This window comes from Thalassophryne amazonica, chromosome 16 (genome assembly GCF_902500255.1).
Source record: "Thalassophryne amazonica chromosome 16, fThaAma1.1, whole genome shotgun sequence".
In the NCBI taxonomy this organism is placed as follows: Eukaryota; Metazoa; Chordata; class Actinopteri; order Batrachoidiformes; family Batrachoididae; genus Thalassophryne; species Thalassophryne amazonica.
The window spans coordinates 14859887-14886091 of NC_047118.1; the positions used below are offsets into that span (position 1 = coordinate 14859887).

Here is a 26205-nt window from a genome sequence, read left to right on the forward strand (position 1 = left end):
AATAAAAAGAGATAAGAAAAGTCTGTTTTTTCTGTTTGGTCATCACTGTTTTCAGCCGCTCACAGGCCGTCTATGTCACAAGGTCCCTAAGATAAGATGGGACCTGATTATTCAAAACCTTATAAGTAAGAAGAAGAATTTTAAATTCTATTCTAGAATTAACAGGAAGCCAATGAAGAGAGGCCAATATGGGTGAGATATGCTCTCTCCTTCTAGTCCCTGTCAGTACTCTATCTGCAGCATTTTGAATTAACTGAAGGCTTTTCAGGGAACTTTTAGGACAACCTGATAATAATGAATTACAGTAGTCCAGCCTAGAGGAAATAAATGCATGAATTAGTTTTTTAGCATCACTCTGAGACAAGACCTTTCTAATTTTAGAGATTTGCGCAAATGCAAAAAAGCAGTCCTACATATTTGTTTAATATGCGCATTGAATGACATATCCTGATCAAAAATGACTCCAAGATTTCTCACAGTATTACTAGAGGTCAGGGTAATGCCATCCAGAGTAGGGATCTGGTTAGACACCATGTTTCTAAGATTTGTGGGACCAAGTACAATAACTTCAGTTTTATCTGAGTTTAAAAGCAGGAAATTAGAGGTCATCCATGTCTTTATGTCTGTAAAACAATCCTGCAATTTAGCTAATTGGTGTGTGTCCTCTGGCTTCATGGATAGATAAAGCTGGGTATCATCTGCGTAACAGTGAAAATTTAAGCAATGCTGTCTAATAATACTGCCTAAGGGAAGCATGTATAAAGTGAATAAAATTGGTCCTAGCACAGAACCTTGTGGAACTCCATAATTAACCTTAGTCTGCGAAGAAGATTCCCCATTTACATGAACAAATTGTAATCTATTAGATAAATATGATTCTAACCACTGCAGCGCAGTGCCTTTAATACCTATAGCATGCTCTAATCTCTGTAATAAAATTTTATGGTCAACAGTATCAAAATCAGCACTAAGGTCTAACAGAACAAGTACAGAGATGAGTCCACTGTCTGAGGCCATAAGATCATTTGTAACCTTCACTAATGCTGTTTCTGTACTATGATGAATTCTAAACCCTAACTGAAACTCTTCAAATAGACCATTCCTCTGCAGATGATCAGTTAGCTGTTTTACAACTACCCTTTCAAGAATTTTTGAGAGAAAAGGAAGGTTGGAGATTGGCCTATAATTAGCTAAGATAGCTGGGTCAAGTGATGGCTTTTTAAGTAATGGTTTAATTACTGCCACCTTAAAAGCCTGTGGTACATAGCCAACTAATAAAGACAGATTGATCATATTTAAGACCGAAGCATTAATTAATGGTAGGGCTTCCTTGAGCAGCCTGGTAGGAATGGGGTCTAATAGATTGGAGGAAGTAACTAATGAAAATAACTCAGACAGAACAATCGGAAAGAAAGAGTCTAACCAAATACCGGCATCACTGAAAGCAGCCAAAGATAACGATATGTCTTTGGGATGGTTATGAGTAATTTGTTCTCTAATAGTTAAAATTTTATTAGCAAAGAAAGTCATGAAGTCATTACTAGTTAAAGTTAAAGGAATACTCGGCTCAATAGAGCTCTGACTCTTTGTCAGCCTGGCTACAGTGCTGAAAAGAAACCTGGGGTTGTTATTTTCTTCAATTAGTGATGAGTAGTAAGATGTCCTAGCTTTACGGAGGGCTTTTTTTATAGAGCAACAGACTCTTTTTCCAGGCTAAGTGAAGATCTTCTAAATTAGTGAGAAACAAACATGGCGCCCAGAGCCACACAAATTTAAGTGGCTTTCATTACATATTACGCTGTTTAGAAAGTTATAACTTGCCAAAAAACTTTACAGGCAATTGCCTATGATAGTAACGTGTATGCTGCTGGATGCATGTTCCGTATATCGTCGTTCTAAAGAATATCGTAACTTCGCTCGTGTGCTGAGGCATTATAATGCATATACACACAAATGCTACGATAAGACACTTTTATATCTCACAATGGAGAAAATCAGGATAAAGGATAAGCATGTTAATTTGTATGTTCATAAATCTTTGGATAATATCAATCCTTCCTGTTGGATTTCAAGGTCTGTAACACGTGTGTGTATTTTGTAAACAAACAGGAGCCCTGAACACACTCGTCTCCTAATAAGCTTTCAGGCAGAAAATGAGGAGAAGTTTCACCAATGGGAGTAAGTTGGAAAATATATACACACACACGTATATGTGTAACACATAACCTGGCGTCCTAATAGACTGCTATTATTTGTCAATGAAATTTCTAAAGGAAATAGGGCTAGATGCAAAAAAATGGGAGAATTTGAAAAAGAAATGTAAGGTTAACAGAACTAGATGCAGCCCAAAACATACATACAGGTGCTGGTCATATAATTAGAATATAATGAAAAAGTTGATTTATTTCAGTAATTACATTCAAAAGGAAACTTGTATAATGTATACATTCATTCCACACAGACTGACATATTTCAAGTGTTTATTTATGTTAATTACTGACTGGTTAATTAATGTTAATTAATGACTAGTTATTATCAGTATTAAACATTAATTAGTAATTAATTAATTATTAATTTTTATTAATTATTATTATAAATTACAAATTTTTCTGTGAAGGCTCTCAGTTGTCCAGGTGGTTTCCATAGTAGAGCAGCTTGAATCTTTGACTGGACTGGGGTGCTTGACGCAAGGACGTTTCGCTTCAAATCGCAGAAGCTTCCTCAGCTAAAATTCTTGCTCTGGTAGTCTGACTTCTGTCTTGACTCTTGTAGAGAAGAATAACAGAAGCCACAAAAGCTGGAGTTTTAAACCTAACCAGACCCCTCCTACCGAGAGGCAGACTGCTATAGGCTAGTGACTAAACAATAGCTCTAATTAGCACCTATTGTGCTCTAGTTAGCACCCTCCTAATGACAGGGCAGCTGTCCCTCCTAATGATGGGACGGACGCCTCTCCTGACGACATGAATGACTCATTACCATGAACAAAAGACTGAAACTACTTTGACCTGAGTGTCCCATTGTAAACAGGGATAAAGCGTGTCTCAGGCCCCCTCCCCGGTTAACCATTTCCTTTCTCTGGCTAAGATTTTAACTTCCTTGTCTTCAAACGTGTGGTTAGTGTCTTTAAGGTGGAGATGAACTGCAGACTGAGGTCCACCGGTGCCCTCTCTGCGGTGCTGGTATAGCCTTTTGTGTAACGGCTGCTTAGTCTCACCTATGTAGTGTTCGTTACAGTTTTCCTGACATCTGATAGAATACACTACATTGTTGTGTTTGTAACTAGGGATCCTGTCCTTAGGGTGAACTAATTTCTGTCTCAAGGTGTTAACAGGTTTAAAGTAAACTGGGATTTTGTACTGTCTGAAGATCCTCTGTAGTTTGTCCTCTACTCCTGCTAAATAAGGGAGAAACACGCCTCTTCTTCTTGTCTCCGTCTCCTGTCTGTCTGGTCTCTTTGTTCTTTGAGACTTCTGCACTTTATCCAGGGACTATCGTGGGTAACCACATACTGTGAGGGCTTTCCGGGCATGTTGTTGTTCTTTAGCCCTTCCCTCTGTAGCTGTGGGCACCTGTAGGGCTCTGTGTTGCGTTACGAATTGATTAAATGAATTATTAATACCATAATTCTCCAACATGATTGCGACGTGTTGAAGAAATCTGCGACGTCTTCTATTTCTTTGCATTTACGCAAAAAGGCGAGAAAATAAAAAGAGCAAACAGGCTACTGCAACAAGTTTCACTTCGGTTGCCATGTTGACAAACAGTTAAGATGGCAGTTTGAGACGGGAAGTTCCCCCAGAAGGCGGAGGGGTGTCTCAATTCACAGGGATAGAGACATACCTCTTCACCTTACCCCTTGTTTTAAAGGGGTAGGCGTAGGGGTAGGGCCAAGGGGAAATGGAAGGGGTACAAAAGAGAATTGAGATTGGGCCCAAATTAGTTTTGGAATGAATACACCTCTATAATAATACTAATCCTTGTGCTTAAAACATGAACTTGAAGCAGATGATTTTTGTTTGCATTATCCTCTGTCATTCTTCTTCTTCTTTCGGCTGCTCCCGTTAGGGGTCACCACAGCAGATCAATACACACAGTGAGGCAAATAAGTATTTGATCCCATCGATTATGCAAGTTTTCCACACATATAAAGAATGGATAGGTCTGTAATTTGTTATCGTAGGTACACTTCAACGGTGAGAGACAGATGCAAATTAATTATTTAAAAATCATACGATGTGATTTTCTGAATTTTTGTATTATTATGAAACAATCAAAAACAACTCTGGATTATGAAACATTTTTCTGGAGGATTTTTTTTCCCTTTAAATCAGAGCAGAGTGCGTCTCTATCCACTTTGATCTCTGCTTTCAGCGTTCTGCGGCTTCACAGGGCGTTGAAAACAGCTGACTGCTGATCTCTCTGCTGTTTGCGCTTAGATACGAAGAAAATGAGAAATATATTTCTTATTTCTTTAATTACATGGTTGAAATTGCAAAATAAAACAAAGGTACAACTCTATAAGCTTGAAATGCAATCAAATTAGTACATTTTTCAGCAACATTTCAGTTCATTTTTTGGAAAATCCGTGGTGACATTTGACAACCAATTTGAACGTGAGTGCAGGGCGGACATTTGCAGTACTTGGCAGTACTGCCCGGCGCCGCCCACCGTAGCTAGAACCCTGTGTGTGTGTTATATATGGAGAATGTTCAATACACCAATACTAGTGTCTTATTTTCCACGTTATTGTTTTTCACATGTAAATGTAATACTTGAATATATTAATTGCGATTACAAGAAAAAGATACTTTGGACAAATGGCTGAGGGAGTTAATTTATTACCAAAACATTTATCAATAATACAATTAACGTGAGGAAAAACGTGAATAATTACATTGCAGGTCAATATATGGTTTGTGCCCCTAAATTTTCTACTTGTGCTAAAACTGAAAAAGGTTAGTCTGGAGCCCTGAAAGACATGAAAATGTAAAAAAAATAGATAAAAATTGATTTTCACTATATGACCCCTTTAATAACGATTCTTACTTGATCAAGAGTATTTTCATTTTTAAATCTGCCCCTTTGAAAATTAAAACCTGGATGAATACTTCATGAAACAAAGATTTCTTTACAGTTCTACGTTTAACAAATACACAGTTGTGTTTAATAATCAGAAAGGCTGAAACAAGTGTTTCAGCTCAAACTTCTGCCAGATCACACAACATAATCACATCTTATCCATATTTACACGACTGTCTTCACGTGAAATGACTTCACAGCAAGTTACAGCCAGGTGTTTGACTTACGTGTGCTCAGTATGGCACAATTATATAAAAACAAATCATATTACATACACACACACACATATACATACACACACACACACATATATATATATATATATCTTCTCCAAGTCACTGTGCGTTCCTGTTATTTTTGCATTGTGGGTCGATAGCAGCATTAAACTTGGTCCGTGGGCAGGTGGTCGGGGTTCGAATGAACTTCCCACTTTAAGCGAGCTGTGAGCTTTTCATCCGCAGTTTTCTGCAGCAGCTACGACTCGTCCTCACCTCTTAAAGCGCGGTGATACCAGCACACCTGCACTGAGCTTTACAAAGACATTTTTATGCTTTTTTCTCCTTTATTTAGAATTCTGAACTCCTCTGTATCGTCTCGTTAAAAACAGCTGATCCTCCGCTACGTGTCAACAACTAACACTATTTTCCACTCAAATGCACCTAAACTCTCTGACGACCACATGATGTGAAAACGCAATAAAACTTTCTTACCTGTAAATCTGGTCATGTTTTCTGCATAAATAAATGTTATCCATTCTTTGAGCTCAAACGCCAAAGCAGGGCCAAATCCAGATGGAATGGAGGCGTGGGGCAGGGATGTGCCCCCCCCCCCCAACAACACCCCTAGATTAAAGGTCCAGTTTTGAAGCCTTTTTTACTACAACTACTAATACTAATTATAATAATAATTTTGACAAGTAAAATGTTTAGAGAGAATTTAAATGTTAGAAAAAATTTAACAGTTACATTTATAAACAATGTAGGTTAGAAATTGCAAGTTTAACTGTTACAGTGCTGTCAACAGTTAAATATGAGGTCAAGAAAGAGGTCTTCATTTTACTTTTATAAAACAAGTATTTTCATTGAAGTCAAGAAAGGGTGACTATAAAGTGAGTTTTGGCAAAACAGTTATTGTCATGTTGAGGTGGCAGAGGGTTGTTGTCGGCAGCTGGGGAAAGTAACTAAAAAGTAACTAGTAATCTAACTTAGTTACTTTTTCAAGGAGTAATCAGTAATTGGATTACTTTTTCAAAGTAACTGTGGCAACACTGTATATATATATATATATATTTTTTTTTTAAGTAAAAATGGAGCTGTGCCCCTTCATTCCTCTCACTTTTGGAACAGCCTCAGCAATGCAGCACTATGGTTGGTTGTCGTTATTTATTCAAAGTTATTTGGCCTGGCCGGGGTTATCTTTCGCCTGTACTATGATAAGGGAAACTGAACTCACATAAGAATGTTTAACCAGAACAAACTGACCTCTTTGTTTTACATCAGAGACGCTCTCTCTGTAAAAAAGCTTCTACTGGAGATCTCACCATCTTTACTGAAGACATTACTTCGATGAGTGGTGAAATGACTAATACCAACAATAATTCGAGTTTGTCTAAAGATCTAGAGATGCAGGTTTGAAGGAATCCTAAAATTTGTCAATAGTAAAGACAATATTCTTGAACTGTTACAAAACTGAAGAAGTGCCTCTGAAGTGCACTTCTTTGATAAATGGGAACAAAAATTGGCTGTTCCCATCTGAAAATCCTTCATAAGACATTAATGAATGTCATTCTCTTTCAAGTGTTTTAATTTTTGAAAGCTGATCTGAAAGACTACCCAATGTCCTATGTTGCCTGTCGCTGAAGAACTCAGACACAACTGATGTAAAATTTAGTTTTATAAAACCCCAAAGGGTATTGCTAAAAGGCTATTTAAAAATGAAGTCTCTGTAATTCCAGCTAAATGCATTATTTCTGAAATTATTATGCAAAAGCTACACTGCACCCAACTGTTCTTTTAGATCAGCAGTGTCAAACGTGCTCCATAAAGGCTGAGAAGATGCAGGTTTTAATTCCTCCTGATGACATTAATAGGTGATCTCACATTTGAATTACCCCAAATTCATGTTAACTTGTGAAATCAGCTGGTGAAGACTGAGTTAAATTAAAAACATTACTGTCTTGGAGGCACCTCACGGAATAAGTTTGAACCCACTGAGTCCGATCCTCTAATCTTTCGTAGTATCCGTATTGGAAAAACTGATATTGCAATTTTTTTCTGTGAAATACACTGCAATGTGTAGAATAGAACAGAATGCTTTTATTGTCATTATACACAAGGTACAACAGAATTAAAAGACAACTCCCATAGTGCAAGGGTGTAAAAAGTAAATATAAAAAGACAAATAAGAATATATACATGTACAGCAGTGTTCAGAATAATAGTAGTGCTATGTGACTAAAAAGATTAATCCAGGTTTTGTGTATATTTCTTATTGTTACATGGGAAACAAGGTACCAGTAGATTCAGTAGATTCTCACAAATCCAACAAGACCAACCATTCATGATATGCACACTCTTAAGGCTATGAAATTGGGCTATTAGGTAAAAAAAAAGGGAAGTAGAAAAGGGGGTGTTCACAATAATAGTAATGTGGCATTCAGTCAGTGAGTTCGTCAATTTTGTGGAACAAACAGGTGTGAATCAGGTGTCCCCTATTTAAGGATGAAGCCAGCACCCGTTGAACATGCTTTTCTCTTTGAAAGCCTGAGGAAAATGGGACGTTCAAGACATTGTTCAGAAGAACAGCGTAGTTTGATTAAAAAGTTGATTGGACAGGGAAAAACTTACACGCAGGTGCAAAAAATTATAGGCTGTTCATCTACAATGATCTCCAGTGCTTTAAAATGGACAAAAAAAAAAAAAAAAACAGAAGCGTGGAAGAAAACAGAAAACAACCATCAAAATGGATAGAAGAATAACCAGAATGGCAAAGGCAAAGAAAACTGTGTGAAGCTAATTTATTTGCAAGAATCCCCCGCAAAGTCCCTCTGTTAAATAAAAGGCGTGCAGAAGAGGTTACAATTTGCCAAAGAACACATCAACTGGCCTAAAGAGAAATGGGGGAATATTTTGTGGACTGATGAGAGTAAAATTGTTCTTTTTGGGTCCAAGGGCAGCAGGCAGTTTGTGAGACGACCCCCAAACTCTGAATTCAAGCCACAGTTCACAGTGAAGACAGTGAAGCATGGTGGTGCAAGCACCATGATATGGGCATGTTTCTCCTACTATGGTGTTGGGCCTATATATCGCATACCAGGTATCATGGATTAGTTTGGATATGTCAAAATACTTGAAGAGGTCATGTTGTCTTATGCTGAAGAGGACATGCCCTTGAAATGGGTGTTTCAACAAGACAATGACCCAAAGCACACTAGCAAACGAGCAAAATCTTGGTTTCAAACCAACAAAATGAATGCCTCGCAGATGTGAAGAAATCATGAAAAACTGTGGTTATACAACTAAATACTACTTTAGTGATTCACAGGATTGCTAAAAAAAAAAGTTTTAACATAATAGTTTAAGTTTGTAGCGTCAACAGCAGATGCTACTATTATTGTGAACACCCCCTTTTCTACTTTTTTTTTTTTTTACTAATAGCCCAATTTCATAGCCTTAAGAGTGTGCATATCATGAATGCTTGGTCTTGTTGGATTTGTGAGAATCAACTGAATCTACTGGTACCTTGTTTCCCATGTAACAATAAGAAATATACTCAAAACCTGGATTAATCTTTTTAGTGACATAGCACTACTATTATTCTGAACACTACTGTATTTACAAAAGGAGCCAGTAGGTGTATATAAATAGAAGTCTGTACTATTCATTGTATTCACCTTTATAAAAATAAATGCAATGAACAGTGCAGACTATAGGTTAATGTGCATTCAATACCCGTATTACACTTGGGTAGAACATGTTGGTGAATCTGGCTGTGCAGGTCTTGATGGACTGTTACCTCTTTCCTGAGTGCAGCAGTGAGAACAGGCTGTGCCCGGGGTGTGAACCATTGAAGCTGATGCTTCTGGTCCTGCGCAGACATCTGGTGTTATAGATGTCTGACAGAGAGGACAGCTGCGCCCCTATGATGTTGTGTGCTGACTTCCTGACTCTCTCCAGAGCCTTCTTGTCAGCCTGAGAGCAGCTCCTGTAGCACACCAAGATGTTGTTGGTGAGGATGCTCTCTACAGAACACCTATAGAAGGACAGCAGCAGTTCCTGGGACAGGTTTACCTTCCTCAGTAACCTTCAAAAAGTACAGACGCTGCTGTGCCTTTTTCACAAGGGCATTGATGTTGGTGCCCCATGTAAGGTCCTGAGAAATGTATGCTCCCAGGAACTTGAAGTCACTGACCCTCTCTACACTGTGAACAAAATACAGAAATTTCACCAAGTGGTTAGTACACTTGGTTTCAGTGTGGAAGGTTCCTCGTTCAAACCCTACCTCTGCCACATTTCTCTATGTAATATGGAGTTGGGTCACGAAGGTCAACCGACATAAAACTTGTGCCAAATGAACATGCAGGTTCACCTTGGCTCTGCTATGGCAACCCCAAGTGGAAAAAATACAAGCGAGCAGCCGAAGGGACTTACAATTAAAGCATAATTTATGTAACTAATTAACATTAGAAAACAAGTTTGTTTGTGCCACACAATGTTTAAACACTACATAACAGAAAATTGCTTTTCCTATAGATACAGATGTAAAATCAGTGCACAGTAGAAGATGAGAAAGGTGAAGAAACATAGGTTCTCTTGCAAAAGGACTACATTTTAAAATGACATGAATCCACAAAGCTTTACTACAAAACTCTGTTGATTGGCTCAACACGTTATTCCCAGTGAATCAGTATCAGAAACACTACTTCGGCCTTCTAACAACAAGCAAAGGAGCTTCCACAACCTCTGACATTTCCTCAGCACCACAGGTACCCATCACACACATTTAGAATCATTTCACACACTGGCTTCTTATCTCAGGTTTCTCATGTGCTGCTGTCAGACTTTTAATTTCAAACTTCAGGCAGTGTTCGTGGTGCTGTGGGGTTTCAGCTTCATTTTTAATTCAGCAGTTTGCAGAGAAAAGCTGTGCAGCTAGACACTGAAGTGAAGGTTTCTAGATTGTTGAGATGATTTACCTGTACTCCTGACTCTCCTGAAATCTCGTGCTGCCGACAACACGCTGTGGCGCCATCTCCATAAGCAACTTCTGAGTAAGCCGACTTCCAGGGGCGGGATCACACTCTGTCTCTTTCTCATACCTCCATTCCTCGTCTTCAATTAAAATTGGCAAATAGCCCGTTAACCCTTTTCCATTCCCAGAAACAGAGCTCTGATCGTTGTAAAGTTTTGGGCTCTCTCCCCCGGTCCTGGTATATTCCAAATAAATGTCAGATTTAAGGAATAAGGGATACGTGTTTTCCTCCATCATAGTCTGTATCTCAGTCTGAGCCTGGTCAAACATCGCAAGATCAACATGAGACTTCATCACGCAGTCTCTGATGAAGCACTTGGTAGCCGGTTTGATCTGCCTGGAGACAATTCCATTGTTGTCCAGAATGTATTTCTTATAGATTGCTTTTGCCAGTTTTAACTTCTTCTCCTCATTGCTCTCATTAGCTTCAAGTTTGCGGAAGCCACTGCATGCAAACCAGAAGTCCAACATGTCAGCACACTCCTCCTGCTTTAGGAATGTCCTAAAGAGATGGATGCCATCCTGGTCATCCAGGAGGGAATGAAGAGACTCTGCCCACTTTAAGTATGGTGGTGTAGGGGAAGCACTGCCCTCTGGCTCATAACCCAAGTCCAAGTCAGGCCGCCTCGGTGTAGCAACAGAGGCGTCGCATTTGATGCCATCAGTCTTAGAGGAGAAACCAAGGTTGCTGTAGTGGCGTCCATCACTGCACACAAGTGCACCTTCTTCCCCTGGGACTGGCGGTCTAGGAGCATCCTCGGTGAAGTTGCCTCCCAGGTCCAGTAAGTAGCCCACTTTGGTGCTTATGCTCATAGTCACAGCATCCACAAACTACGTCCCTGTAGAGCCCACACTTTAAAACTATTAGATCCAGAACGCTACTTACTCCACTGGAAACCCACTCCTGCAAAGGGGGAAAACATATAATAAGATGCAGGTTTTTTTTTCATGTAACTCAAAGGTAGGCAGATCCGAATGTAACAGAACATTACTGACACCAAACCAAAACACATTCTCAAATTGGCTACAATTTTTTTAAAATGCAAATTTACCAAGGCTGAAGTAGAATTTGGTACACATTAGCACTCAATTTAGAATCAAAATGAACACATATTAACATTCAATTTACAAAAGGGCAATCAGATGTATTATGACCCATTAAAAGACAGCAAAGCTTAGGTTCTTTCATATTCTCACAATAATGCAATTTTGCAGGTGTTTTCTTTGCTCACAGTGAATAGACTCCATGGAAAACAGAGCATTTGAAAGTGTGAGACACACGATCTAAATTTCAAATTTATATGGAGCACAGTCAGTATGTGCACATATTAGGTAGTTTAATTTGAAACTAATTTTAGTAATGGCAGTCACAGCTATTAAAAATCTTGTATGATTAAATCAAGTGTGGGTTTTTTTCCCCCCCTCACAATATATCCAGCATACGGTATTATTCTAAGCCAGGTTCTCTCATAGCTGAGCATTTACAATTTCTAATATAAATTGGAAATAATATTACAAATCATAAATATTAAATTCACAACTTTAAGACATGGTAATTGTTTCTTGTGTCATTTTTCTGCCCGCCTGCACAGCACAGGGATACGTATAACAATGTACAGTCAGCTATAGAGAAGCATTCATGACGATTTTAAGGATTAAATGTCTTGTTCAAGGTCACACTTTTTGCTGATGGACACCCTCTGTATGGTGGTGTGAACACGTACAGCAAATCTGATGTCAATTTAGTGGTTTGAGGTACAAAATACATTTCAGATCAAAGCCTTGGATGAGCAGACATCAGTTATAATGGTTTCAAAATGTATTTATTATTTAAACTTTGAAAATTCACTTTATAAGTTCAAAACAGGCTGACAAGTGAGTTACTTTAGCTGTGTCTTCATTGGAAATCTTTTTATTGGTTGCTTGCTCATTGCCTTTAGGGTACACCCACTCTCTGTCTTATTCAATACAGAAACAAAAATGTATCACTGTGATTTAACAAAGACAGTAAAGAAAACTGGCAATAACCTTGTACCATATCTCGGCACACTCCAGAAGTGTGGGCAGCACACTGTGTGCACGGATGGTTAACTGTGCAGGAAGAGATTTGTGAACACCCTTAAAATTTGAACCATTTTAAATGAACACTCACAGAAAACCAAGTTTCTTTGGGACATGATTACAATGTAGCTGAATGTGAAGCAATTGTAGAACCTTAATAACATTAGCGGTGCTTTATGCATATTGCTCTGTATTTTCTTCTTCAAATAAAAACTAAAATGCACAGATTGGGGGGGGGGGGGGGCAGACACAGATGACAACATACGAGGAGGAGCACATGCAAACTCCACGCAGAAAAGAACTGAGAAGCGTGCAAACCAAATATGAGCGAGATTAGGTTAGGGACATGCGGGAAAATGGCTAAATGTGCAGATGGCCGGTGTGCGTTTAAATTAGAAATAGTACTGACATGGATGGGAGCTGTCACCTGCAGACACTGTATTTTTAGACATTACAGGCTGAATGACTCATGATAATAATAAACCATTTGTACTCTACTGGAAAACCAAGAATCCATCATACCGGAGACACCCGCTATGTAGAACTTTAATTAATTAATTAGTAAATACGATCTTCACATTTCAATCTATTATACCACCTTATCATTCTTCTTAAATGTCTTCAAGCATCATTTCAGTAGAAAAAAAGACCAGTCAATGGGGCTGCAGGTGGCTAAGCTGTGATGGATTTTGTTGATGTTTAGAAACACAGAAGCATGTGAGGATAATGTGAATGGGTTTGGGAATGTATATGTGAATTTGTATGCTGCAATTTGGACTGTTACCCGTTAGTGTATCATTACAAGACAGTGCATGCATGCAAAATCGTTAGAATACGTTTGGTTTGATGTGTTCTGTCGGTTGGTAAGGTTAGGCCTTACTTGTGTGAAGTGCCTTGAGGCAGCTTTGCTGTGATTTGGCGCTATATAAACTGAATAAATTTAACTGAATTAAGCTGAGCTAGTGCAGTCTGCTGACAGTCATCTTCTCTACTGTAAAAATATCCACACAGTCATGAAGGAGGCATTGTAGCTGGAGGTGCTGTGTGCTGCCATAAGCTGCGGACGTCAATCATCTCTGTGACGCTGTTAATGAGTGCAGGTCCTCCAGTCTCAATCATCTTGGATTCCCGATTAGCAAGTGCCACTCCTCAGGTTCCACCGGTAATTAGCAATGCTATTTGAGCCTCAATAGTCTCATATCCATCGCAATCAAGCTCATCCAGTAGGGATGGGCCATATTGCATCATTATCAATATACCAGTACAACTTGTCCACATGGTCTGAATTTGTCATTCTGCGAGATGAAGTGCTTTCATGTGCGCTGTACATGGGTAGCTCGTGCAGAAGAAGCATGGAGGAAGGTGGCATTCAAAACGGGAAGGACGAAAATTAAGCCAACCATAAACTACATGACATACTGCTGTAATAATGTGGTGATCCAAAATGGTTTTCAGAACCACAGAATGAGTCAGCGTGCTCCTTACTTTACATGTGGTGGAGGAACAGGGCGCAGGGAGTGAGCAGTGCACATTGCACAACAGTTTGGCCCCATATGTGCTATCTGCACCCTGTTCCTAGACAGCCTTGATTGTCTAGGCTCCACAAGCCTCAATCATCTCTGCACCACAATGAGGTTGCCACCAATGGACAGTCACAGGGCTCCTGCATCTCCAACCAGACTAGAAGAAGACCAAAGGCTTGTTTCCACCAAGCAGTCCAGGCCAGTACTACATGGTATAAAATGCTATTTTGTGCATTTCCATATTCAGATTTAGGGTTGGTACCAAAATAACTGAGCAACCAAGCTTGGTCAAACAAGGAGGTGCAGACTTTCCTAGTGATCAATGTGGAGGAACAACGATATGACATCATGCTGCCCAGCTCGATGACATGCATGTCAACGTCTTCCATGCTCCACCTACCAAGCAAAGGGTACTGCTGGCAGTGGAAACGCCAGCAGTACCAGCATGGGACCTGGATGCTGGTGGGTCAGAACTTGTGCATCCTCCCCTAATCTACCACCTGGATCCCAAATGCCTTCCTCCCCGTCACCATTATCAGCTGAGTGTTGGTTGACTATGAACAATACAGGTGTCTCCAACATGACCAACTTCGTGATTTGTGACATCACATGCAAACACTATTGCAGGTTTTTTTTTTTTTTTAACATCAGTCAGCAAATCAAACCATAGTGAAGTACACCAAGTGTGCAGGCATGCAGATTCAGATTCAAGCACACGAGCCTTATTACCTATTCCTACATCCTGTCTTCCTTGGGGACTACAGTAGCCTGAGTATCAGGTGTTCTCTCAGTAATGAGCAGCTCTATAATCACTGCAAATCACGGCCTCAAGTTACACAGCCCTCCAGTAAAGTCAGCACGCAAATGTTTCAGAAAGAAAGCCTTTTTTTTTTTAAATCAATAAGGGCTGATTCTGGTTGTCAGAGCGAGTAAAGCGCGTGGCGCATTGATATGTAAATAGACGGTGTTGCGGCTTTGGACGTGATTGAACCGGAGCAGCGTCTCATCACATTCACGTCTTCTGTTCACAGCGGAGTGGGGGAGGGGAGCTACAAACAAACACACACAGGCAGGCCCATGAGCCGTCCGACAAGTGCACAACTTTGTCACACTATTCACCCGTTCCTATCTACACCGCCTCCGCTAACAGCCCTTAAAAACTGAGCGAACAGCTGAACGTGTGCCTCCGCCGCACCGATTTACGATCTACCGCAATCCTAAAAGCCTGACGAGCGGAGGGGGGAGTGAAAAAGTGACATATACTTAACCGGTGAAAATCTTCTTGCTGCTTTCTGGCACATCGGAGATTTGAAACGGCACAGGTCACCACGAGCAATGTCATTGTTGCCAAATGTAACAGTTTAAAAATAACAAAGAAAACAGTCCGCTCTCCATGGCTGTCTCTCAGCGTCTGTGTGCGGAACTCAGGCTGCCGAGCGGAGAGGAGGCACAGCGCCCCAAGCGGCCACAACCAGACACTACCACCGATCATTTGATTCTCTCTCTCTCTCATGAATGGAAATAAACACCTTAAAAAATTAAATGCATTTATTAATTTTTAAGAAGAAAATCAGTTGTGCATTCATAATTTATAATTTATCCCTTAAAGAATATGTTTGGTCATTGAGATAAATAGTGCAGCAGATAAGTGAAACAATCATGCAAATGGTGATAAAAGCATCCAATTCAGCACAAATACTCCTTAGACACTCCTCTTTTGAAAAAACCGATTGGCCACTTGACTTTTCTTTTCAATCGGTGGTCAGGTAGGGGTCAGTTGAAGAATTACACAGAGATCAAAATTATAAGATGCTCTAATCATATTGAAAAATATTCCACATTATTTGCCTGATCATAAAGATTCCAAAAAGGTATAGTTTGGACTATCTGTGACTGAATTCTATGGAGTTACGGGATAAAAACAGCAAGAATGTTGACAAAGGTCAGCGTCATTTTATACAGGGGTCAAAAGTTAAAGTTGCTCCAATTTTGGTAAAAAGTGATGCAAATTATTGGTTGAGCTAATAGGATTAATAAATGGAATAGTGTTGACAGTGTTGAATGCTTGGTCTCCAAAGTAAAGGTCAAAAAACGTCTACGTCTGTTGGATTCTACAATGTAAATTGTGATTTTGTCTCTTTGTTATCTTAACATATTATTCTATGTCATTAAGACACATGATTACTGAGGTTGTTATAGTAAGTCCCTTCGGCTGCTCCCTTGTTTGCACTCAGGGTCGCCACAGCAAATCCAAGGTGGATCTGCATGTTGATATAATAACATGAAATTATTAGTTAAAAACATCTCAGCTACAAAATAAATGCTAATTTGAAAATCCAGGCCCAACTGAATTAGAAATGTAAGTCAACTTGACTTTGGGGATAAAAACGCCTGCATCATTATGCTTTTCTTGAAATGCATTGTGGGAATGCAGCTGCGGGCGGGTGAACATGTGCTCCTTTCCTCCCTTCCTCCATTTTGGATGCAAGTTGGAGGGCATCGTCGACCGCATGTTTCTTCGGAGGTAAAACTTTCACTCGGTGAAATTAATCGATTTCATTTAAGTGTGTCTGTGTGCAAATTCAATTCACAACCAAGCAGGTCAATCAATTAATAAATCCAAATCAAGTTAACTGACACAAAAGGTTTACACAACTTACAGTTTTAATTAAAATAAAACATATTTGCTAGTTCAGACAACTACCCTAAATAGTTAAATCAACTGACAAATCCAAGTCAGCTTAACTGGAACAAAAGGTTTTTAAAACTGACCATTTCAGATTCAAACAACTACCTGAATGAGTTAAATCAATTATGAAAGATAAATCAACCCAAACTAACGCAGGTGTTTACCCAATAAGGAATATCTAACCTAGATAACAACTTATTTTCTTTCACTTAACTTGAAATTTTAAGGCAGCCCTTTCACTTGTATTTTTAAGTTGAAACGACACGTTAGATTTTACAGTGTATGACATGTGACATATGTTACCCTGTAACGTGATAAGTAAGGATGATACATGGTCCAAACTATTCCTTTTTAAAACCATGTTAGCTCAACTAGTAATGTGCATCACTTTTTACCAAATTGGAGCAACTTTAACTTTTGACCCCTGTACAAAATGAAATTGACCTTTGTCACCATTCTCGCTGTTTTTATGCCATAACTCCATAGAATTCAATCACTGATAGTCCAAACTATACCTTTTTGGAATCTTTATGATCAGGCAAATAATGTGGAATATTTTTCAATATGATTAGAGCATCTTTTAATTTTGACCTCTGTGTAATTCTTCAATTGACCCCTACCTGACCACCAATTGAAAATTCAAGTGGCCAATCAGTTTTTTCAAAAGAGGATTGTCTGAGGAGTATTTCTGCCGAATTTTATGCTTTTTTCACCATTTGCAGGATCACCCTCTAAATATTCTCTTATCCACTGCACTAAAATGGAGCTAATACAACCTGCACTTTTTCTTCTTTCGGTTGCTTCCATTAGGGGTTGCCATAGCAAATCATCCATCTCCATCTCACTCTATCCTCTGCATCTTCCTCTGTCACACCAACCACCTTCATGTCCTCCCTCAGCATATCCATAAACCTCATCTTTGGCTTCCACCTTCTCCTCCTGCCTGGTGGCTCCACAGTCAGCATCCTCTGCACCCAACTGTCTCAGTCTTGCCTGTCCCTTTTGTCTACAAACTTTCCTCAGCCTTATAATGCCCAAAGACAAATCACAGCATCTTCAGCTCTGCCACCTTCAGCTCTGCCTTCTGTGTTTTTGTTTGAGCCACTGCCTCTAAGTCATCCAACATAACTTGTCTCACTATTTATAGCTAAGTGTGAAGAGCACAGTGTGGAGGGGATCAAAATCCTCATTGCTCCTGTCTGCTGAAATGACTGGAAAAACACTGTTCTCTATATTTAATACTGATTAAAGCACCTGCCACATGCTGAACTCTAAGGATACACCACCCTCTTCTGGTAGTTATACTGAATAACAAATACTTTAAGCAGTACAAGGACATACATACATGCATGTGTTGACCATAGACTACACGTACTGGACAAAGCCTGCGTGACGTCACACATAGGTTTTCTATAGAGACCTGGTACAGCAGGTATGAAGGAAGCCCATTATGGACATGACAAACAGGGATGTGAAGATCATGGCTGCCTATGAATGTGACCTAGCATGCCATTTGATGATTTGTACAATGTGAATTTGCGCAAAAACAACTGTAGCAGGCTGGAAAGAATATGATGCCAGAAAACCTCCCGCTGATGTCACCTCTTGTTTGTCAGCGTTATGGGCTGCGCAGAAATGTAAGGAATTACAAAGTATGTTAAAGTTTGCAAAGCACAAAAAGGAATTTTTGAAGATCTTGAAAATCCTACCACAGTTAAAAGAAGACCATAGCACAATGACAAAATATCCAGATTCATTACAGACACCCTCAAAGGTTTTCATGGTATTCCAGGTATGCTACTGTGTTTATGGATATTGACAGACATGCACATAACTGGTACTCTTGGTGCTTGTGCGTGTTAAAAATAAATGATGCACAGCAGAAAACACAAGGGAAGCACTTCATAAGAGGAAAGCAATGACTGATTGTAGGAAAAGTGTTTCCCTCTGCTGTGCATCAATGATGTTTCACACACGAACACCATGGCTACCAGTTATGTGCACCCCTGGTTATTGCAATGGTTGTTTTGCATGCACCACATCGTACAAGACTTGTGCCACCACACCACACCCTCAGCCGGTGCATTACATCAGCAAACTGCAGTTCAACACTCACTGGCAACTGTGACCTTTGTCAGGGTTATAGCCCCTGAGCTTCCGGGATTCACAACATGACAGCAAGAACAGAGCCCCATAACAGTGACCTCTGCATCATCATAAGCCTTGGCAATGAGATCACAGTGTAAAATAACTCCTACAAATGAAGCATATAATGGAATTTTCCCTAGCAACAACTGTGGAAAAAAATGATCACCAAAATGGCAGGTACTGATGACGTTACACACAAATCCTGCTTAAATTCCAAATCCTGCTTAAATTCATGTATTTTTACATCTTGCAGTGAGTATCAGTCTGATTCATGTGTCAGATTTCTCCCTGTCATTGCATTGCACAGACTAAAAAATCTGCGACGAGGCAAACTGACAGCTTAAGGCATCTTTGTTGCAGCAACTCTGTGCAACATGGAATTTAACGCAACACTGCTTCAATGTAATGAAACCATTTGCTTTGTTTAAGCAGCTTGGAATGCAAGTTTTTATGCCAGTCTGAGAACAATAACATCAGAACAGAAATGAAAAACAAAACGTGAATAAATCACATCAACATTATTGATTATAACATTAAAGCATCTGAGAGTAGCAGAACGAACAGTAATAGCACTCTCATAGCAGCATCACATTTCACCAGCTGACCTGGTGAAAGCACAGTGTACACAGTACAAGAGTTTCCAGTATTTATTTATTTAGTATTTAGTAGTATTAAGAAGATGCACTTGCACTAAGAGCTTCCTAAGGGCAAAATTGATTTTGGGCAGAAACATTTGCAGCATCTTGATGCACATTTTTTTTTTCTCTCCATATCTAATCCATTCATTGTTTTTTCAACCATCTCTCTTCAATACATCTTATTATTTTCGAAATTCCAACAGAATTTTAGTATTTCAATGCTTTCAGAATGTGCCCATAACACAGAAAAGCTACATGAGGATTTATTTTACTTGTAAATGTTGTGAGCCACAAAGAGAAACTCTTGATTTACCAGTCGATTTACACTCCTGTCCTCAATTAGAGTCATGAACTTATGCTCAGGGACGGGGTGAGTGGCCTGAATACCTGGGAGGGACTCACAGCAGAGTCACTGCTGAGGTCATTCGGCAACAGGTGAGGATGTCCCCTGGTTGTCTCCCTAGGGAGGGCTTCCAGAGAAGTTCAAGCGGGATGAGGCTCCAGGGAAGACCCAGGACATGCTGGAGGGATTATATTTTACAGCTGGTTTGTGAAAGCCACTGTTTCCCCAAGAAGAGGTAGGGAACTTGGCCGAGGATAGAGAAGTGAGGGATGAGCTGCTTGGTCTACGGTCAATGTGACCCACTGGCAGAAAATGAATGAATGATCACTGTTCAATAACAGTGCTGTGACCTCATACTGTGCTTCCCAGTGGCACCTTTAAACAATGTCAGCATGCCCAAAACTAGGAGGATCACTGGTCTTTGTCATATTTACCAAACCCCAAAATTTCAGAGCTGATTATGCTGGTTTTTCTGGAAAGTTTGCAGGCCCACTCACTGAGTCCATTAATCCTTTTCATGTTAAGATAATCTTAGGGAGTAACTACCAGTGTTATTGTTAACATAAGAAGCACACTGGAATTGTCACCACCAACCAGGAACTTTAAGACCAGTGTTAGGGACAATGTGGTTAGTCAAGAAAGGACACTCAGATGACCTAGGGTTTGAAGAACCATGCCAACCTGCATCCCTCAGAAGCAGTATCTTTATGGTCATGTTTCAGGCTGAAATGTGTACGATCTTTTTTCGCTGATGAGTAACAGACCACCGTTTTCTTCTTTAAATATAATGATACAAGCCAAATCGGATGCTATTATTTTGTTTATGCATCTAATATGTGGGGCTCTATTATGGGTGGATCAAATGCATATACAAGATCAGATTATGTGATTTTTATTTCTTCACACATTCATGTTTTTGCTGTCTAATAATAACAATAAATTTCTTTATATAGCACTTTAAGGGGAAACATTTTTTCCAAAATGCTTAACATACTAAAATAAGGTAAAAACTGTTCATATAAAATGTCAAGTAGAAATAAAATTTAATAACAGCAGATATAATTCAGACAAACAATAAAACTAATGATCAACTGAAGGAAATAAACAGTTTTTAAGATTTTCCTTAAAACATTCAAGTGAACTAGACTTTCTACAACCCCTGGCAAAAATTATGGAATCACCGGCCTCGGAGGATGTTCATTGAGTTGTTTAATTTTGTAGAAAAAAAGCAGATCACAGACATGACACAAAACTAAAGTCATTTCAAATAGCAACTTTCTGGCTTTAAGAAACACTATAAGAAATCAGGAAAAAAAATTGTGGCAGTCAGTAACGGTTACTTTTTTAGACCAAGCAGAGGGAAAAACATATGGAATCACTCAATTCTGAGGAAAAAATTATGGAATCATGAAAAACAAAAGAACGCTCCAACACATCACTAGTATTTTGTTGCACCACCTCTGGCTTTTATTACAGCTTGCAGTCTCTGAGGCATGGACTTAATGAGTGACAAATAGTACTCTTCATCAATCTGGCTCCAACTTTCTCTGATTGCTGTTGCCAGATCAGCTTTGCAGGTTGGAGCCTTGTCATGGACCATTTTTTTCAACTTCCACCAAAGATTTTCAATTGGATTAAGATCTGGACTATTTGCAGGCCATGACATTGACCCTATGTGTCTTTTTGCAAGGAATGTTTTCACAGTTTTTGCTCTATGGCAAGATGGCATTATCATCTTGAAAAATGATTTCATCATCCCCAAACATCCTTTCAATTGATGGGATAAGAAAAGTGTCCAAAATATCAACGTAAACTTGTGCATTTATTGATGATGTAATGACAGCCATCTCCCCAGTGCCTTTACCTGACATGCAGCCCCATATCATCAATGACTGTGGAAATTTACATGTTCTCTTCAGGCAGTCATCTTTATAAATCTCATTGGAACGGCACCAAACAAAAGTTCCAGCATCATCACTTTGTCCAATGCAGATTCGAGATTCATCACTGAATATAACTTTCATCCAGTCATCCACAGCCCACGATTGCTATTCCTTAGCCCATTGTAACCTTGTTTGTTTCTGTTTTAGGTGTTAATGATGGCTTTCGTTTAGCTTTTCTGTATGTAAATCCCATTTCCTTTAGGCGGTTTCTTACAGTTCGGTCACAGACGTTGACTCCAGTTTCCTCCCATTCGTTCCTCACTTGTTTTGTTGTGCATTTTCGATTTTTGAGACATATTGCTTTAAGTTTTCTGTCTTGACGCTTTGATGTCTTCCTTGGTCTACCAGTATGTTTGCCTTTAACAACCTTCCCATGTTGTTTGTATTTGGTCCAGAGTTTAGACACAGCTGAGTGTGAACAACCAACATCTTTTGCAACATTGCGTGATAATTTACCCTCTTTTAAGAGTTTGATAATCCTCTCCTTGTTTCAATTGACATCTCTCATGTTGGAGCCATGATTCATGTCAGTCCACTTGGTGCAACAGCTCTCCAAGGTGTGATCACTCCTTTTTAGATGCAGACTAACGAGCACATCTGATTTGATGCAGGTGTTAGTTTTGGGGATGAAAATTTACAGGGTGATTCCATAATTTATTCCTCAGAATTGAGTGAGTCCATATTTTTTCCCTCTGCTTGGTAAAAAAGTAACCGTTACTGACTGCCACAATTTTTTTTCTTGATTTCTTATAGTGTTTCTTAAAGCCAGAAAGTTGACATTTGAAATTACTTTAGTTTTGTGTCATGTCTGTGATCTGCTTTTTTTCTACAAAATTAAACAACTGAATGAACATCCTCCGAGGCCGGTGATTCCATACTTTTGCCAGAGGTTGTAATGTTAGCAGGCAAACTGTTCCATTGTGTAGGAGTATGGTAAAGCAGAAGCTCTAACACCTGCTGTCTCACACCTTTTTCTTCTCAACAATACCTGGTGACAAAGCTGCAGCTTTGTCTTTTTGTTACTTTCTCACCCTCATTCTCACTATGCAAACCACCATTTGTCTTCTACAGCACACTATCTTCAACATGAATGCATGCACAACTTTATAATCCATTTTATCATCGGACCGTCACATTAATTTTTTTCAGCACATTATGTTTTATATGTTGTGTGTGTAAAGATATAATAATATAAGACTGAGTTGTGTGCCACAACTTGAAAGATTATAACATTTCATGCCAATAAGAGGCACTGCTGCTTAGCTGTATGACACAGAGTCAAAGTTGAGACGATGGAAGAACAATGGTGCAAGTAGCTGGCAGCTTTGGTTAGTTGGTATGAATCTAGCAGTGTTGCCACAGTTACTTTGATAAAGTAATCCAATTACTGATTACTGATTACTCCTTGAAAAAGTAACTTAGTTACTTTACTGATTACTCAATTGTAAAAGTAACTAAGTTAGATTACTAGTTACTTTTTTTAGTTACTTTCCCAGCTGCCGACAACAACCCTCTGCCACCATCAACATGACAATGATACCTGTTTTGCCAAAACTCACTTTATAGTCACCCTTTCTTGACTTCAATTAAAATAAATACTTGTTTTATAAAAAGTAAAATAATCTTTCTTGACCTCATATTTAACTGTTGACAGCACTGTAACAGTAAAACTTGCAATTTCTAACCTACATTGTTTATAAATGTAACTATTAAATTCTAACATTTTTTCTAACATTTAAATTCTCTATAAACATTTTACTTGTCAAAATTATTATTATTTTAAGTAGTATTAGTAGTTGTAGTAAAAAAAAAGGCTTCAAAACTGGACCTTTAATCTAGGGGTGTTGTGGGGGAGGGGGGCACATGCCTGCCCCACACCCCCATTCCATCTGGATTCGCCCCTGCTTTGGCGTTTGAGCACAAAGAATGGATAACATTTATTTATGCAGAAACATGACCAGATTTACAGGTAAGAAAATTTTATTGTGTTTTCACTCATGTGGTCTCAGAAAGAGAGTTGAAGTGCATTTGAGTGGAAAATAGTGTTAGTTGTTGACGCGTCGCAGAGGATCAGCTGTTTTTAACGAGACGATCGGAGCGGCTCAGCTCAGAATTCTAAATAAGGAGAAAAACAAAGCATAAAAAACTGACTTTGTAAAGCTCAGTGCAGGTGTCTGTTTTCACCGCGCTTTAAGAGGTGAGGACGAGTCGTAGCTGATGAAAAGCTCACAGCTCGCTTAAAGTGGGCAGTTCAGTCGAACCCCGACCTCCTGCCCACGGACCAAGTTTAATGCTGCTGTCGACCCATAATGCAAAAATAATAGTAACGCAGTGACTTGGAGAAGTAACTTTAATCTGATTACTCATTTGGAAAGATTAACACGTTAGATTACTCGTTACTAAAAAAAGTGGTTAGATCAGAGTAACACGTTACCGGCATCACTGGAATCTAGTGGGTTGGGCCACGTAGGATTAACCATCTCCAAACTGCTCTTAGATAAATTTAGGCTGGGGTTTGAAGAAGTAGTAGCCTTCACCAAGAGTGTCCTGGAGTGTGTTCTGAAAAAGGTTTTGTCTGTTACATGTAATGGTTCTCTGAGCTGGTATTTAATCAACAGATCACTCAACTGAACATGATGGATGGAGAAAATAGTAATTAACATGCCAAACCCTGTGCTTTACCTTGAGTTTCAATGCCTTCCTCTTGCATCTGCCAGCAGCACATCCAGTTACAGAGGATTCCATTGTCTGTACATTTAACACACCAGGCTGCAGTAATTGAAAAATTCCTCTCAGCCCCATAAAATGTGAAGGTCTGGCAGCAGAATGTTCACATTTTCCATCCATTTGCTCCTGAAATAGAGTAAACAATTGTTAACTGTACTTTACAATCTGAAAAAGGTGCAGCACAGTGGGAATGCCCTAGAGCTATGTAGTATCAGGTAAAACCCTGGGTTTGCCTAAACACGTGTATATAATATTTTTAAATAAATAAAATTAAAGTTTTTTTTAAATGATTTTGATGACGATAGGGCTGTCAAATTTGTCACTGATTACTTTTTCCTGGATTTTATTTTATTTTATTTATTGGGGTGGATCCCACATTTGATTTTTTTTTTGTTTTGTTTTGTGTTGTTTTTTTGGAGCAGTAATATTTAGACTTTTGAAGTTTGATTTACAGCTTGAATATAAAATTATTATTATTATAATTATAAAATTTTTGTTTCTGTGATTTTTTTTTTAAGAAATAGACATTCACAGTAATGCAGTTGACAGTACAAAGTCATCCAGTACTACAGAACATTACAAAGTGTAACCAGAAAGATCATTATACCGTTAATACAATATTATGCGTTAATTCTTATGTATATGCATGCATGGCCTCCATCATCCATGAATGTAAAAAGTTTGGATCCACCAGGACTCTTCCTAGAGGTGGCCGCCCGTCTAAACAGAGCAATCAGGGGAGAATTAGCCTTAATCAGGGATGTGACCAAGAACCCAATGGTCACTCTGTCAGAGCTCCAGCTTTCCTTGTGGATAAAGGAGAACTTTCCAGAACAACAGCCATCTTTGCAGCAATCCACCAATCAGACCTGCATGGTAGAGTGGCCAGATGGAAGCCACTCCTTAGTAAAAGGGACATGGCAGCCCACCTGGAGTTTGCCAAAAGGCACCTGAAGGACTCTCAGACAATAAGAAACAAAATTCTCTGGTCTGATGAGACAAAGATCAAACTCTTTGGTGTTAATGCCAGGTGTCATGTTTGGAGGAAACCAGGCACCATCCCTACAGTGAAGCATGGTGGTGGCAGCATCATGCTGTGGGGATGTTTTTCAGTGGCAGGAACTAGGAGACTAGTCAGGATTGAGAGAAAGATGAATGCAGCAATTTACAGAGACATCCTGGATGAAAACCTGCTCCAGAGCGCTCTTGACCTCAGACTGGGGCAACAGTTCATATTAAAGCAGGACAATGTCCCTAAGTACAAAGCCAAGATATCAAAGGAGTGGCTTCAGGACAACTCTGTGAATGTCCAAGAGTGGCCCAGCTAGAGCCCAGACCTGAATCTGATTGAACATCTCTGGAGAGATCTGATAATGGCTGTGCAGCCATGCTCCCCATCCAACCTGATGGAGCTTGAGAGGTGCTGTAAAGAGGAATGGGCCAAACTGCCCAATGATAGGTGCACCAAGCTTGTGGCATCATATTCAAGAAGACTTGAGGCTGTAATTGCTGCCAAAGGTGCATCAACAAAGTATTGAGCAAAGGGTGTGAATACTTTCTTAATTTTTTTTATTTTTAATAAATTTGCAAAACTTAAAAAAAAAAAAAAAAAAAAACTTTTCATGTCATCATTATGGGGTGTTGTGAGCAGAATTGAGGGAAAAAAAATTACTCCATTTTGGAATAAAGCTGTAACATAAAATGTGGAAAAGGTGAAGCACTCTGAATACTTTCCAGATGCACTGTAGACGGACAAATACATACACGCACATTCACCTACAGGTAGAGTCAATTTAGAGTC

General features: G+C 39.2%; 1 protein-coding gene across 4 annotated transcripts in view; it reads right to left on the reverse strand.

Annotated features, from left to right (window-relative positions):
- axin1 (axin 1) overlaps positions 1–24497 on the reverse strand; it is a 68872-nt gene extending 44375 nt beyond the window's left edge. Inside the window, exons 1-2 of one of the 4 annotated variants that reach the window (XM_034190140.1) lie at positions 15185–15345; positions 10277–11236 (exon numbers count right to left, since the gene is read on the reverse strand). In XM_034190140.1, the coding sequence (XP_034046031.1) occupies positions 10277–11145 (869 nt within the window). In that variant the 5' untranslated portion in view covers positions 11146–11236; positions 15185–15345. Of the gene's footprint in view, positions 1–10276; positions 11237–15184; positions 15346–24359 lie in introns of those variants that run through there. The other 3 variants (XM_034190139.1, XM_034190142.1, XM_034190141.1) reach the window with 3 other exon arrangements.
- Between the last annotated feature and the right edge of the window lie 1708 nt (positions 24498–26205).